At 41.8% G+C, this 16,082-nt stretch overlaps 1 protein-coding gene across 1 annotated transcript in view; it reads right to left on the bottom strand.

Moving 5' to 3' along the window:
- The window catches only part of stxbp6l (syntaxin binding protein 6 (amisyn), like), a 103,627-nt gene that overhangs the window by 59,862 nt on the left and 27,683 nt on the right, over positions 1-16,082 (bottom strand). Inside the window, exons 3-5 of the mRNA XM_039781994.1 lie at positions 3,046-3,176; positions 1,695-1,998; positions 1,503-1,601 (exon numbers count right to left, since the gene is read on the bottom strand). Coding sequence (XP_039637928.1) covers positions 1,503-1,601; positions 1,695-1,998; positions 3,046-3,176 — 534 coding nt within the window. The remainder of the gene's footprint in view (positions 1-1,502; positions 1,602-1,694; positions 1,999-3,045; positions 3,177-16,082) is intronic.

The following is a 16,082-nucleotide window of genomic DNA, read 5'->3' as shown; positions in this document are numbered from 1 at the left end:
TTGTAAGAACTGCTAGGTGAGTGGTTAGAACACTGAGCTTCAGTTTGGGAGTCTGGAGTTTGATTCCCTGGTGAGGTGATCTTGTTTTTTTCATTTTGGATTGGATAATTTGTATGCCATTGCGCAAGTCAGGGCCCGCAAACACAAACATTTGTTTTGCAGGGTGGTAGGGGAAGACTCATGAATATTCATTAGGGGACTCATCCCTGAATGGCTAGTACTTGTTGCCTGCTCTGATTGGGTTGGTTAGGTTTAGGCAAGAGGAGTGGGATTGGTTATGGTTAAGGTAAGAATGTCAGGGCGATAATATTCCAAAAAGGTGTAATACATGAGTAGTATGGATAACTGTGTGTAAATATATGCCAAGGTACTGTAAGTGCACAGGGGTGCAAATAGCATACACTGATATTTGTACCAGACGGGGTATTAATAGAACACATTGCTGTGTGCACCGGCGGGGTACGAATAGCATACACTGCTAATTTTACCAGGGGTGCAAATAGCCTCACCCTTAAAAAAAAGCGTTGAGCTATAATTTTCTTGATTGCTATCGAGCTGGCTAGCCAAACTTTTTTCTGTCTCCCAAGCAGGTGAAATTTTGAGTCATCATTAAGTAACAAAACAATCGGGTCAGTAGGAATTCAACATCCTATCACATCAGATATTATTGATGTTGTTTTATTCCAGAACTCATGCACCTGTTCACACTCCCAGACCATGTGTAGGAAAGTTCCAGTTTGTTCAGGTTGACAGAACGTGCAGTAGGGAGTGGGAATGACTTTAGAGACGTATCTCTTCTGGGGAGTCCAATATGTCCTATGACATATGCTGAAGTGGATCTGCTGGTGATTTGGGTTCTTGGAACAATGGAAAATCTTGTCCCAAACTGTCTCCCAATTAATTGCGTTCCCCTCAGGGCTTAGCTCTCTCTCCCATTTCCCCACTATTGGAAGTTCTCCTATGGACACTTGCATCAGTTTAGCTTAGATCCTAGATACTACCATGCTAGCAGATTTCTCCGTACAAGTAGACAGTTTAGGCGACAACAAGACCTGCTTTTTCTCCGTGATAACAGACAAAACTATTTGGCGTCGAAGAAAAAGTAATAGACCTGGTTATTTAATGAAATGCGGAGGTGAAAGTGAGAGCTTAGTCTCCTGCAGCCATCATGGTGCATGATCATCATCATGCGTGATCTCCTCGACAACACAATCTTCTGAACATATCCATACTGAGAAATACAGAGTTGTGTGGAGCTGATAGTCCTAATTAGCTGTGTAGCAACTCATTTGGCAATTGCTTGAATGTAACGGACGTTCATTAATATAAAAACGTTACGCGCTAAAGCTTTAAAAGGTATAGCAATGTTAATCCAATACTCTTCAATTCAGTAAATAGCTCATTATGGTCGCCTACTTTCTTTCAGTTGAGTTCAAATATCAACAATCTTTGCGCAGAATCATTTAATGCACCTTTAACCACCCATTTAATCACTGCCTTACCTTGAACTTGTGATCGCCTTCGCTTTGCAACCATCTTATTCTGCATGCGATTCAAGAAGGCTTTGCAGCGGTAGATGATCAGATTCATGGTGCAGGCGTCTAAAACAATAAGACAACACATTACAACTGGCGTCATTCACGTATAAACTAAATTATATAGTATTATACACCTCAATGATGATGTGACCCTACCTCCTGTGAGTTTGGATTGGCAGTTGATGAACTCTGTCTGTCTGGCAGGAATGTAGCTCTTCTGTTGGGCCTGGAGTGCTTTGGATGCAGAGCCTGGTGAGCAGTCACTGGGACCAGCTCCGACCTCATGGTGAGCACTCGCTCTCCGCTGGTGGCTCACTTTGCCAAGACTCCCTGCTTTCCCCTCCCAGTAGATCTGGCAGGCGTGGTACAGGATTTGAACAAAGATACACTTCTCTGCTGATGAGCTGGCCAACCATAGGTCCACAGCATTGTCAAACACAAGGTTGAACTCTGGGCTGTCCTAGAAGAGCAGGATACAGGCAGTAGAACAAAGTCGGCTAACAAATGGACACATATATAACACATATATAACTTATTATTATCTAATTACTACCAGGTGTAGGCATAGAAGGAGATCATGTGTTCGGATGTATGTACAACCAAACGTGTTTGTGTATCGGTTAATCCACAGTTAATCTAGCATACTACTGAACCCATCAGCCATATATTTCTTGTGCAAATTTATGACTGTATGCTCAAGGACCTCTTGTGGTTGTGGTGCTTCACAATTTTTGAAAAACCTATTTTATTGAATAATTTATACCATCATTGATTGTTAACTTCTACTATGGGTGTATTTTTCTCAATCCTCTTAATTGGCCGGTAGGGGCAGCAAATGCTAGTAAATAGCAAGTGCTTCAATTGCATAACAAAAGGCAATTGCCGAGGATCGCCTGAGGCTATGTGGAGCCGTAGGGAGAGGGTGGTCAAAAAATAAATTGTGAAGGATGACGTCAACAAATGAAGTTGCTGCTGAAGTTGAACTGCCTGGCCACCTGCACAGTCCTGCTATGAGATGGTGTCTGTATCAGCAGAATTCCCTATAATTTCTGTAAGGAAAAAAATGCGGCTCTAATTACCGACCAACTGTACCATGAACATTAGATTCACCATCGTTTCTGAATCTGTCCAAGCATCTCCTGTCATTACGGAAAACACACAATCCACCAAAGAGCAGGGGTTAAAGTATAATTTTTTTCTATCCAGGTATTTCCCTCTATTCTCAACAGACACCACCATGTTTCTCATTAAAGTGAAATGGACAGATTTTCTTTTGCAAACACCACTTTGACACACCACTTTGCTTTCTACAGTTCCTGGTGTCTTCCTGATTTTTAGCAGCGTTTCTCTCATTGTTCTTACAGAACATCATCTGATTTCTTATTAATTTCTTCTTATTGAACTCTGTTGTGATCTGCCAGGCGTGTATGCATGGTCAGTCTTTTCTAGGTAGAGATGTGATTATAGACCACTACTGGTGAGAACAAAATGTCCAAATGCTTCTGACCTTGTTGGGGTTGATGCCGTTGACCTGTCGGAGCTGTTCCACTGTCCACTGGGACCTTCTGGTAAAGGAAGAGGAGCCACCAAACCGCTTCACCTTTGTAATGAGGAGTTGATGTGGCCTTGTGTTCGTCACTAGGTAAATAGATCGCACAAAATACTAAATATGATATCCCTATTGAAAGCCTTTTAAAACGGAACAACCACTTCATATAATAACAGCACAGAAAACACTGGAAATGCCATACTAAGAAATCTTAAGTTTAACCAACTCCCTGTGCATCAGAATCACTTTTTTCGCCAAATGCATCAGCAGACATACAGGAATCTGACATGGCAATCAGTAACACAGAAGCTTGACAAACAGTATATGCGCATAGCTGCATAGGAATGCTTAAAACTATTAATGATAAAATAGTCCAAAGATAAAATAGTGACGGTTAGGGGAGGAGGGTGGATCAGCTATTCAGAAGGGAAATGGCTCTTGGAAAAAAGCTATTGAGCCGGCGTGAGGTCCTTGTCCTTATCGCCCTGTACCTTCTTCCTGAGGGAAGCAGCCTAAAAATGTCACTTGCTGGATGGGACTGATCAGCAGCAATTTTAGATGCCCTCTTCTTGACTCTGGCCTCATACAGGTCACTGATTGACAGCTGCCTCTGTCCAGTCAGCCTCTCTGCTGTGCGCACAATGTGCTGCAGTCTGTTCTTCGCCTTGCTTGTTATATATAATAGTTAATAGACACCCCCAAGCAGTGTCCCATCTTTTTAGACGACTTCACCATAATGTTGTCTATTGTCTGTACCATTATGTCAATATAAAAATAACTGGGGGACCAGGGGTCTCATTTATAAATGTGGCGTATGCCACTTCCCACGCAAAGGTTGTGATTTATAAAAAACAAACTTGACGGTAAAATGTGTGGTCCTCCACGCAAACTGACCCATGCGAACGCACATTTTGGAGACAATGGGAATTGGCGACGCAGATGGTGAGGTGGTGAACTGAAGTCAGACTGCAGAAAGTAAATGTGGGAATAATGATTACTCGTAATATTTTCAAGTATTGATGCCTCACGCACATTTTTTTCACTCCATATCATCCACATTATCATGAAGATTAAATCCAGCAGTGTTATTTGTGCTTGTACTGAGTGATAATTGTTCCATAAAACACCTCTAACTCAAATCTTGAATAAAAATTTATTGTAAATATTTAATCGGCGCTGTCTCACCGTCACATTGTCCGCTAGGAGCGCAGGAGGAGGAAATGGCGCAACTGCATGGAATGCAGGATAGCATCAAATACCCTACCATTAGATAACGGCAGAGCACAGTGTAGCCTAAATAAACTTAACACAAAAAGTAAGGACATTTGTGTTTGGTAGATTATTTGTCTGTGGTAACAATACTTTTTGGCAATAAATCTTATACTGTTGGAAAGCCTGTTTAGTTCCCTTTCAAATGGTGCCCCATTTATTATGGAACATGTGGGATGAGCTGCAGCGCTGAGTATGTGGATTGCACCCATGAAAAATTTGCCAAATCTTCTCTGCCAATGCCAAACAGCTTATTCTGCCATTGACTTGTTTGGTGGATTTGGATGATTGAAGTTTGAAGAAACAAGACATAGTAGCAATTTAACCATGTATTCATTTCACAAACAGGAGGCTCAGTAGCGTGTGGAAGAACCATACACAGCTAGGCCTGTAGCGATGCGTCGATGACGTTGACGTCAAAATTACGTTGACGTCAAATTTTTGCGTCGGCGCTTCGCAACAGTTCGCCACACACACGTGGGAGATCAAAACATTGCAGAATGGAGAACGAAACAGCAACCTCTGCACATAATTCCCAACAAAGCCCTGCAAAAAGCCCCAATAAAAGAAAAAGTCCTAAAAGACAGCTCGCCCTAAATCATCAAAGGTATGGGAATACTTCAAATATAGTCCCAAACGTAAAAGGTGTCGTTATTTGCGCTCTTTGCCAAATGGAGTTGGCATACCACACCAGCACAACAACAATGTGGGAGCATCTGAAACGGAGGCACCCCATTGTCACTCGTGAAGGAGACAATAACAAGTAGTACTAATGTTGGCTAAATTAATTTCATGTTTGCGTAGTGTGTTGTGTAGCTTGAGCTCTGCGCACTTCGGTGGTGCTAGCTAACTATCTTAGTTCTCTGTGCAGTTTGTTCGTGCTAGGTTAGTAGCTAACGTTAATGTTAGCTAGCTACTGGCGCCTAGACAGCTGTGTTTAGCTAACGTTAGTTATCATCTAATGTTGGCTTGAATGGTAGCTAGCTTACGGCTGCAGAACACAACTATCTATAGTAGCTAACGTGAACGTTAGCAAAGAACTTCTAATATATCAAGAAGTTCCACTCCCTCGTTACTTCCGGCTTCTGAACTGGTTGCAGTTCCACCAGAGTTCCATATGGGGGCGCTCACAGGCCAGTGCAGAATGAATGGGGTTCTATGGAGCTATACCCCTCAAAATCCACTTTTCTCAGGATATAATTTTTTGTCTAGTAATTTGAATGTTGCATTCGAAAGGGGAGGCTAAGAAAATACACACTGCTGGGTGTTAGATTTTTTTAAATTCGCTTTTTTGTTCTAAAAAGCCTTTTAAAATGTTAATGACGTCATACACATATACGGCTGGAGATACTGCTTTACGGCAAGCTCTGAGTCGCTTCCTTTTTTCTCTCTAGGTATCGACAACACAGCTAACAGGTTCGGCTCTCCCTGCTAATACACGTGCTAGAAAGAGTTTTGCTGATGTTTTAAAGACTACGCCGAAATATTTACTCTGACATTCAGGCTCTGCTTCGGATGCCGTCAAGCGGGCTCTCCGATCGTAATCAGACCTTCACTGACCAATCAGCATTCATTAGCAGAATGCTAGCGTGTTATGGGCAACAACGACTCCCCCTGTAAGAAATCAAAAGGACATAAGTACTCGTTCATTCAACTTTCGACCTATAACCCATGTTGAACTTGCAAAAACTACAATCAAATCTGAGGTTTCTCAACGACAATCGGGTGAAAGAGACACATTTAGCCGTCTAGCTCCATAGAGTCCCATTCATTTTGCACTGGACCGCGATCACCCCCAGTGGAACTATAGTGGAACTGCAACCAAATTCGGTACAATGGGGCTGAATAGGGAGTGGAACGGCTTTCCGTAGACCGGCTTTGACATTAGCTAATAACCTAGCATGAACACACAGAGAGCTAGGATGCGTTTGTTAGCCTAGCACCACTAAAGAGTACAGCTGCTAGATCTAGCTAACGGTAGCAAGCAGATTGCAGTAGCTTTGTACAGGAGAGATTTATGTTGGGACTGTAAAACTGAAAACAGGAATTTTATATTGTGTTAAAAGGGGTGATAGAATGATTATATAGGGTATTTCACACTGTTCCTTATGATCTACTAATGGGGGTATGTAACATTGGTTGGGCTGAAAATGGCCTGGTTGATATTTTATGGGCCCTTATGCATCCCTGTGTTTTGGCCCTATTTGTAACAAGAGCTTTTCTTCCAAATATGGTATGGTCATGAATATTTAGATGAGCTGCGCGCTGATTGGTTGAGCGACTTGCCATACGCACACATTAGAGACGCCCGCTGATTGGTTGAGCGAATTGCCATACGCACACATTAGAGACGCGCGCTGATTGGTTGAGCGAATCCCCAATACACATACATTAGAGAAGCGACAGAATCTCATATTCCAGACACTGCAATGTTTCATTACCAAATTCACTTCTGAGACTTTTTTAAGTGAGAAATCAACTATATAAATCTCAAATATGGGCCATTTTACAAAAATTGATGGCTAATTGCAAATTTGGTAAGACGTGTCGGACTTTAGGAGCTCCACACAGTCTGACGAGAAAGTGGCAGCCTGCTGGGCTCCATAGCCAGCGCAAAGTCACCCTTTGTGGATACTGCACTACCGGGGCTCCGCGGCCGGTGTTTCGGTTTAACTGGTTTTTGAATTAACTGGTGATAGAGACAGATGTGGTGTGGGCGTGGCCTTTCAGGACCCATTCCCGACTAACCAGGAAATAAACATTCTTATAGCTTTGCGTCTATTTTACATTCATTTGTTGATGTCTTGTGGAACTTGACGATAGAAACGAGTTGCTGAGCATTCATTCTGGTCCCGACAGACATTCATGCAAACATTAGCCGTTGTCGTTGCGAAATATGATCCGTTGTCTGGCGACTTTGTCTTGATCTTACTGCAAGCCACGGAGACACTCAGATCGACTTGTGAATTTACAAACACTTCACCATTAAAACAACACTGTATCTAAAATGTAAGCAAACTGGGATATGATATATTGTAGGAAAAATATATGTCTTCATGTAAGTAATTAGCTGGATAAGTTTCATGTTAATCTTATTTATTTTTACCCTATCACATAATGTCATGCAAAATGTGTGGGAATTTGTAATCTTTAAAGGCTGTTTTCTCATACTACTAGAGTCAGAAAACTCAACTGCAGTAGCACTTACACATACATGTCCGTTTAAGCATTATCCACACAAATGTGACACATGTATGAACGAAAAAAATAAATAAAACCTTTCCAAAAAACGCTGGGATCTAGCTGGGATTCGAACCTTGGATGTCATGGACAAAAAAATTGACGGACTAACTTACACATCATCTATACCACTACACTATACACCACTGAAGTGGTTTTGTGATTTCTATCTATATATTGGACCTTAGTCTAAATTAACACAGGTTAACATATGAAAGGAATATACGCCCATATGTTAACTGGTGATATCACAATTTAACATGGGCAAATGCTAACCTAGAAACTGTAAAGTAGGTTCATATTTGCCTCACATACCGAAAACTAACTGATGTACAACAAACAGGCATGACCCCACTTACCACTTTATTCCGTTTTGGGGGTAAAAATGAAACACGTCAGTCATGCATAACTGATTATAGTTGTGTTTAATTTATGTCTCTGTCGACCAAGAATCACGCTTTTTGTCTTATGGTAGCCTATACACTATTGTTATGACCATATGGCCATTGAATGTTTTGCAGCAAAGTGCTGCTCCTCGTTTTCTCTCGGGCGACTTAGTGTTATCTTAGTCTCGGTTAAGTTATGAAGTGAGTTGCAGCAAAAGTCTAGTGATTTGAAGTGAAGAACATATGAAGCTTATTTTCTCACAGTTTGACTTTTATTTATCCCACTGTGGGATGACAGATTATTTAAAAAAATAAATAACTGAAATTCCCTCATGACAAAAATGAATGGCTGAATCCTTCCAGAACGGATTTGGCTTTTCGTAAGTGGCAGAATTATGACTCTACTTTAGCGTTGTCCAGCGTAAAACATTGGCGTACTTTGACGACACAAAATGTTCATTATGGTATATGATTACAAAACTTTGATGTAGGCTACTCGAGAGAGTTTGATAACATTCAGATTTGCTGTTTCAGATTCCTAATATGGGTCATATGAAATTAAACACAACTATAATCAGTTGACGTGCGGTCCAGGTTGAAGAATTTGTGCTGAGATAGGCCTATACATTAACAATGATAAATGATCATGTTTGCGCATGACTGACGTGTTTCATTTTTACCCCCAAAACGGAATAAATGTTAATGAGTACATAATGAATATTAAAAAATGTGGTTGTGAAGAGGCTGTAACTTAACATAACACATCTATGTAGCCTACAGAAATATAATTACATTTCTATTTTAAATGCCTGTATCACAAATTAATCTGAGCTGATCACATTTTGCCACAGCTGACAGCTGTCTCCACGCTGCGTTCAGCTGCGTGTAAACACCTCAAATGTAGTTTATGTTTCGCTTACAGGCTGTATTTAAATATTAACAGATCTCAGTAGACTTAATCCATGTTGTACTGTTATTGAATTAACTTGTGATGCCGTTGCAAGAACGAAGACTGACAACGTAGGTGGCTGTGTCAATGCCTGTTCAAAATTGGCTACTGCAAACGTCAGTGTGTTTTCCAAAACTTTTCCGTTATCAGTGTTATATTTGTAGCCTATCATTCCGTTATTAATCTGACTTCAAGTTAATTTGAGATGCTTTCATACAGGGATAAGTGAAACATACTTTCTGAGGTGTTCGCACGTAATGTTTGTGGCGATAGCAACGACTGATGCCAGATTAATTTGTGACACAACTTCTATCCCGGTGATTGTGTTTTATATTGAATACTACGGACGTACATCATTCACCACGTACATCACTATGGTAGTCTACACTATTACTCATTCAGCACATTTGGACAGGACTGTCAATCTCCCATTTTGTAGCGATTTGGATATTAGGCGTAGGTGTGGAAAGGTGAAATACCAGGTTTGTGCTGGTGTCTTTGTTGTTGGTTTGTTTGTTATCTATAACAGGCCTACCCTACCTATAGTTTGGAAACCGTTTTATAACTAACTAAAGCGTGAATGTCACTAGATAATCTAAAAAATCGGTGTGTCCGTGCATGGTTTATAGTCAGATACTGTGGTAGAGACACACGACGTTACACTCGCCAGACAACGAGTGATATTTTCGTAACAAAAACGGCTCATTTGTTGATTTATATCTGTCGGATCCAAAACTACTGTCCCAGCAACCCGTTTCTACTGTAATGTTTTCAAATGAATGTGAAAAAGAGGCGAATTGATCATAATTGTTTACTGCAGCGGTGCAGCCCCGCCAGCAAAACATATCACCAGTTAATTCAAAAACCAGTTAAACCGAAACACCGGCTGCCGGCATAACTATAATATATTTACGGTTTGAATTTCGTCACGCCACTTATATAACATCATTCCCCAATGTCTTATAAAGCTAACAGTTGTGTCCGATTTGATTTTAAGGCATTTTTATGAACGCAAGGCGTCTTTGTAGGACGAGCAGCTGCTTGCTAGCTATATGTCCCATTCATTACAATGGGGAAATACCGAAGCTAGCTAGCTACACTTTTGCCATAACTAAATTATATTTACAGTTTGAATTTCGTCACGCCACTTATATAACATCATTCCCCAATGTCTTATAAAGCTAACAGTTGTGTCCGATTTGATTTTAAGGCATTTTTATGAACGCGAGGCGTGTTTGTAGGTCGAGCAGCTGCTTGCTATATGTCCCATTCATTAAAATGGGGAAATACCGCAGCTAGCTAGCTACACTTTCGCCATAACAAAATTATATTTACAGTTTAAATTTCGTCACGCCACTTATATAACATCATTCCCCAATGTCTTATAAAGCTAACAGTTGTGTCCGATTTGATTTTAAAGCATTTTTATGAACGCAAGGCGTCTTTGTAGGACGAGCAGCTGCTAGCTATATGTCCCATTCATTACAATGGGGAAATATCGCAGCTTGCTCACTTTTGCATAACTAAAGTATATTTACAGTTTGAATTTCGTCACGGCATGAATATTACAGGTTCCTCAAGGTCTTACAAAGCTTAGCTAACACTTGTCTGATTTCGGATTTCAATTGTATGTATTTTTGTGAATGTCAGAGTTAGGAGTAGGCTAGCTAGCTCTCATTGATGGACTCCAGCTCTCTGCGGCTCTATCAACGAGACTTGCGGAGAAGAGGCGTTTATTTCCCGATTGTTTGTTTAAATAACTCAACACACATACCCATTATAAGCTTAACTGGAACCTGCGGGCTGTGGTAAAAGATTGCGGGCGTAACAAGCTCGCTGACCGCACTCTCAGTCACTCACCGGTAGTAGGAAGAGGGGAGGGAAAACAACGAGATGCAGGCCCTGGAGCTCTGCCAGGGCAGCGGTGTGTGGTAGTTCCAGTCACCCAGGAAAGGGTGAGTTTGCGCGGGTATTGAGCACCGGGCCGCCGGCCAACCTCAATCGAGCTCACAGCAGGCCGGGGTCTGTGACGGAGGACAGGCAGGGCGGCGATGTAGCAACCCAGGCAGCACCGGTGTTATAGCCCTACTGGTTTCTACCCTAACTGGTTTCCCTATGTTGTGTTTACCTAACAGCTGCCGATGTGGTCCGCCTGTGTCTCCACATTTGTCACACAATCACAAACATATTACTGCCAATTTTCAAATAGTTTCCCAGATCTACTGTCGCAAAAATGTTTGTCTAAGTAATTACCACATCACAGCCACCTCCAAAAAAAAAAAAGATCTAAAAACAATATAATCATTCAAGTTCGGGTCGAGCTGGTTTCGATCTTGTGGCATAAATATAATAATTAACACCTGAGTCCACAGCTCTACCAGTGAGTTATCAAAGCTCTGTATGAAGCCACTTCCAGTCACGTATCTATCAGCTACGTCATCAACCAGGTAACATTTTGATTTGAGCTGATCTAAAACAACTGGCTACCTGGGCTTAGTTGAGGAAATACCCGATGATAGTTTTCACGTTTCTTTCCTCACATCTACGGCCATATGGACTACTACTACTTCATCACAGCCACCTACTAATATAGTAGCCTAATATATACCTCAGAATTTGCAAAACAACGGCTTGTAATACAGTGTTAACCTACTTGAGTTTGGCTGCGAATTAACCAAGCATTGTAATGTGTCTAATCGAATCATTCCATCCAAACTGATGTAAAGTTGTTCTGAAATCTAACTCCGACACAGCAAAGCAGCTACTGATATTTTTGAATGAGCTTATTCATCTTTAGTGATATGAGTAACAGTCTATGGGTTTAACCAAGTGCACCCCTTGTGGACAAAATAAAACACCAGCAATTACAACATGAGAAACACCCACGGCTGTGATAAAGGTTCCGGATTTTGAGATGCTTACGTAAGCAACTAGCTTTGTTGAGATTCACCTGTTTTCAGCGACAGTTTCAAAAAATGAGATTTTCATAGTAAAGGGGTGTCAATGGGATTTTGAGCTTCTATGTATGTCCTATTTACCCACCGAACTGTCGTTATTCAACTATGACAGGGTAAAATCGGTTTTGCATTCTATCACCCCTTAAACACTCTCAGGAATGTCTATACCAGGGGTAGGGCTGGGCGATATGGACCAAAAGTCATATCCCGATATATTTTGGCTGAATATCGATATACGATATATATCCCGATATTTTTTTCCGCGAATTGAGAGCAAATGTTCAGTCAAAGCCCAAATGAAATATGACATGTCACAAGTAGTTTCATAGAAACAGTTGCAAAATCAAATAAATAATAAACCGGTTTCTTCACCTGGTTCATGATTAAATGCTCAGCTGTTCAAATAACAATAAAATGTAAACCTAAATACTGTATAACAGGAGTAACTTTTTTGAAATCAAAGCTCCATAGGCTATTTGTGTGATTGCCGCAAAGGTCAATTAAGCTTTTGATATTAATATAATCTACTTTGTTAAAAATGTAATGCCTCATGCCTGTAAGCCTAGGTTATAGTCCCATTCTTCCACTTGATACTGCTTCCACTTAAGTAAACCAAAAGATGAACTATCGATACAAAACAAAGAAACTAATTAATGTGTTAATACAAAGAATATTTATTATGATCGGTTCACAGATCTGAGTCCAAACCGAAACTTCACCCTTCTGAACTAAGAGTTTCTGCTTCAAGGTGAAGTTTAAACAGACTGAAATGTCCAGGCTCATTCCTCCACTATTTATTTCTGTATGTATTTTGCGTTACATGTAATTTTAACGGGCACTGAGCTCCAGATCCTGCAGCCGCAGACGGTCGCTGCCCCGCTGTAGCTTCTTTCAGTCCGCCTGCCGCCGGGCAAACTTAGTGGAACTTTCCACGATGTCGACATACTAGTTCGCCCTGGACTACGTGTAAGATCCTACCGATCACCACTCTGTCTTTGGCTGGTCCGATCTGGATAAGCGGGGACCGGCGCAGCAGCCGGGCGAAGCTGTGTTTTGCCCGGGAAGGAAGACGCGCTGCCCGGCCACGGGCCTCGCTTCCCGCTGCCGCCGCCGGAGCTCAGATTGCGGTCGGCGGCGTAATATAATCATAAAACACATTGTCACCTGTTAAATGTTATCCATTGCGGTTTGTTCTTTTCATTTCCTCTATCGAACATAATTAAGCAGTACAAAAGTCCGGCATCTTTAGCGTTGATCTGAATGCTTCGGACCCCTGTTCCAAGATGGCGGCGGGTTTTGACGTATGTTTAGAACTTCACGGCGACATATCTATGGGAGCAAGGATCACATTTGAACTATATCGATATATATGCGATATGGTCTAATTCCATATCTCATTTAAAAATATATCGATATATTTGTTTATATCGATATATCGCCCAGCCCTAACCAGGGGTAACCAATCTTTTTGAAACTGAGAGCTATTTCATGGGTATTGAGTCATACGAAGGGCTACCAGTTTGATACACTCTTCTGAAATAACAAATTTGCTCAGTTTGCCTTTAGTTATATGGTTATTAATGATTAATGATACTCATCTATGTGAAGACACTGATCATGTTAATGATTTCTCACAATAATTATCAACAATGACTTAAAGGAGAACTCCGGGCAATTTTTACGTTAATCTTGATCGCTATATGTATATGAGTACTGTCGATAGCAAAGAAAACGAGCCGAATCGGTGCTAGCAACACGGAGTTGCTGCAGCTAATGCAGAGAGCTCCCACTCAGCTAAAACGGCAGTTATGGGGGCATAAGATAAAAGTGTCTTTGTGCCTCTTAACAGACACAAAATGCAATTAAAATGTCTGTGCAACACGAACAGGGCCCTTACATGACAACAAGATGCGTTTAGCAACTTAGCCATTGTTTAAATTCACCTAGCTGCTAGCTGCCGTCTGGGATGAGTGAGTGTGTTCAGCCAGGCTCCGGTAATTATCATCACGCAGCAGTTCCATGTGTATTTGTAGCATATATATCCATTTTGTGTGCTGTCGTTGGTGAATATGAGTCTCTACAGTGGCGAATTGTGTGGTAGTTTCCTTAGCCAGGCTAGCAGCCCCGACAGGGCATCCTTCTACTTCAGACCTGTCGCCAGACCTCAGTCTTAAGGGGAGCATATGAAATACATGGGAGGGCACAATTATTATTAGCGTACAGTACGTATATTTATAATAATCATATACTCTTGTTATACTATTCGCACGTAATCATCACGTTAAACATAACCAACAGCAATATGACCAGGTAGCCTATATAGCCTACAACACATTACATAGAAGCAATGTTATGAATATCCATAAAACACTTGACTATACAACATATTAGATGTAACACCAGAAGCATCTCTCAAACATTGCATTTTAAAGCAGTCAACAGAAGGATATGCATTGCTATGCATGTGCCATGAGACACACACGCAGCACACCCAGCCCGCGCGCACACACATACACACACACACACACACACACACACACACACACACACACACACACACACACACAGACTTTGAACCTACCGGTACTTTGAGTGGAGGCAGCATGTCCTCTCTTCAGTCCCTCCTGTCATTTGAAGCTGCATGCTTATTTAAGCCCTTGTCTGTAAATCTTAAACCCCTTAATGAAGAAGGTCGCGTCCGATGATACAGATGTGAATTTCCTGCAGGCATAACAAAATGCGGAGTCCTTTTCCACCGAGTAGCCTACGCAAGCCAGTCCCTGTTCAAATACCAGCTAGAGGAAAATTATCGTTTTTTTTTAACCAAACATTTTGACTGGATATTTCCTCAACACAACCTGTTTGGGTTTGTCCGTCACACCCCCTGATTCAACAGTTAGTTGTGGCCCAAATGCTGCCCCAGTCGCAGTTGCACTTGACCTGCAGGTCCTGCCTGGCCCAGGGTGGGCTCCACGGAGCTACTAGCATCAGGCTCAGACTGTCGTCCAGGGGCTCCTTCTCCAACGACAATATCAGGAGGCGTCGGTCTCGTATCCAATTTGGCAGAGGAGAATGTTGGTGGGCTTTTCAACCACTTACGGATATCCATGACGAACTGAAGCGAGTAAGCCGGCGAAAACTCATCCAGCTTTCAAAAATGTGCGGTAACTGTTGAGCGGCTACACTGACGTAGGCTACGTCACGTCGTAGCCTAACTTTCTTTTTAGTAAGGCCGTGATAGGCTGTTGCAGTGTAGATTCCCATCAATCAAACAAAAATCACACCATTGTTTATTTATATTTTTAATGTTTTAATGATAAAGAATGCAACATTAATGCAACACAAAATTAGCAACTATGATAACTATGATATGATAAGTAATTTTTTTAAGAGGTCTGTGCCTCAAGTGGGGGGGCACAAGCATTTTTGGGGGCGGGCCCGGCCCCCTATGGCCCGCCCATAGCGACGGGTCGCCTCCCTTGCCTGCCGCTGCCGACAACAATCCACAGGCGCCCGCTGGTCTGGTGGATGTCCTCCAGAGGACAGTTCATGCTTTCACGGCGAAATATTGAAGTTTATTCCCCACTCAAAAATAGGTAATTGAGCACTGTAGTGGTTATGATCATATCAGAGACTATGTAACTACATGGAAACAGACCAAATGATGCCTGTTTCTTGTAAAGTAACTAGCATTACAGAAGGCTGTAGCCTTGCGCTGAAGCCCCGTGGGAATTCAGTTGTAGCAGGAAAAGGTAAACAACGTAGCGTAGTGTGTGAAGAACGGAGGTGTTCACAAGGGAAGAAGCTTGGAGTAACGTAACTATGGAGCTAGAGCTATAGCCTTCAGTAACGCTATTCGTAATAGTATTAAAAGAAACAGGCATCATTTGGTCTGTTTCCATGTAGTTACATAGTCACTGATAGGATCACTTCAGTGCTCAATTACCTATTTTGAGGGGGAATAAACTTCAATATTTCGCCGTGAAAGCATGAACTGTCCTCGAGGACATCCACCAGAACCCAGCGGGCCTGTGGATTGTTGTCGGCAGCGCGGAAGAGGAGGGGAGGAAGTAGAAGGATGCCCGGTCGGGCTGCTAGCCTGGCTAAGGAAACTACCACACAATTCGCCACTGTAGAGACTCATATTCACCAACGACAGCACACAAAATGGATATATATGCTACAAATACACAT

The sequence above is a fragment of the Perca fluviatilis genome, chromosome 18 (genome assembly GCF_010015445.1).
Source record: "Perca fluviatilis chromosome 18, GENO_Pfluv_1.0, whole genome shotgun sequence".
In the NCBI taxonomy this organism is placed as follows: Eukaryota; Metazoa; Chordata; class Actinopteri; order Perciformes; family Percidae; genus Perca; species Perca fluviatilis.
The sequence above is the reverse complement of the archived record's forward strand: the minus strand, read 5'-3'. Positions and strand labels throughout refer to the sequence as shown.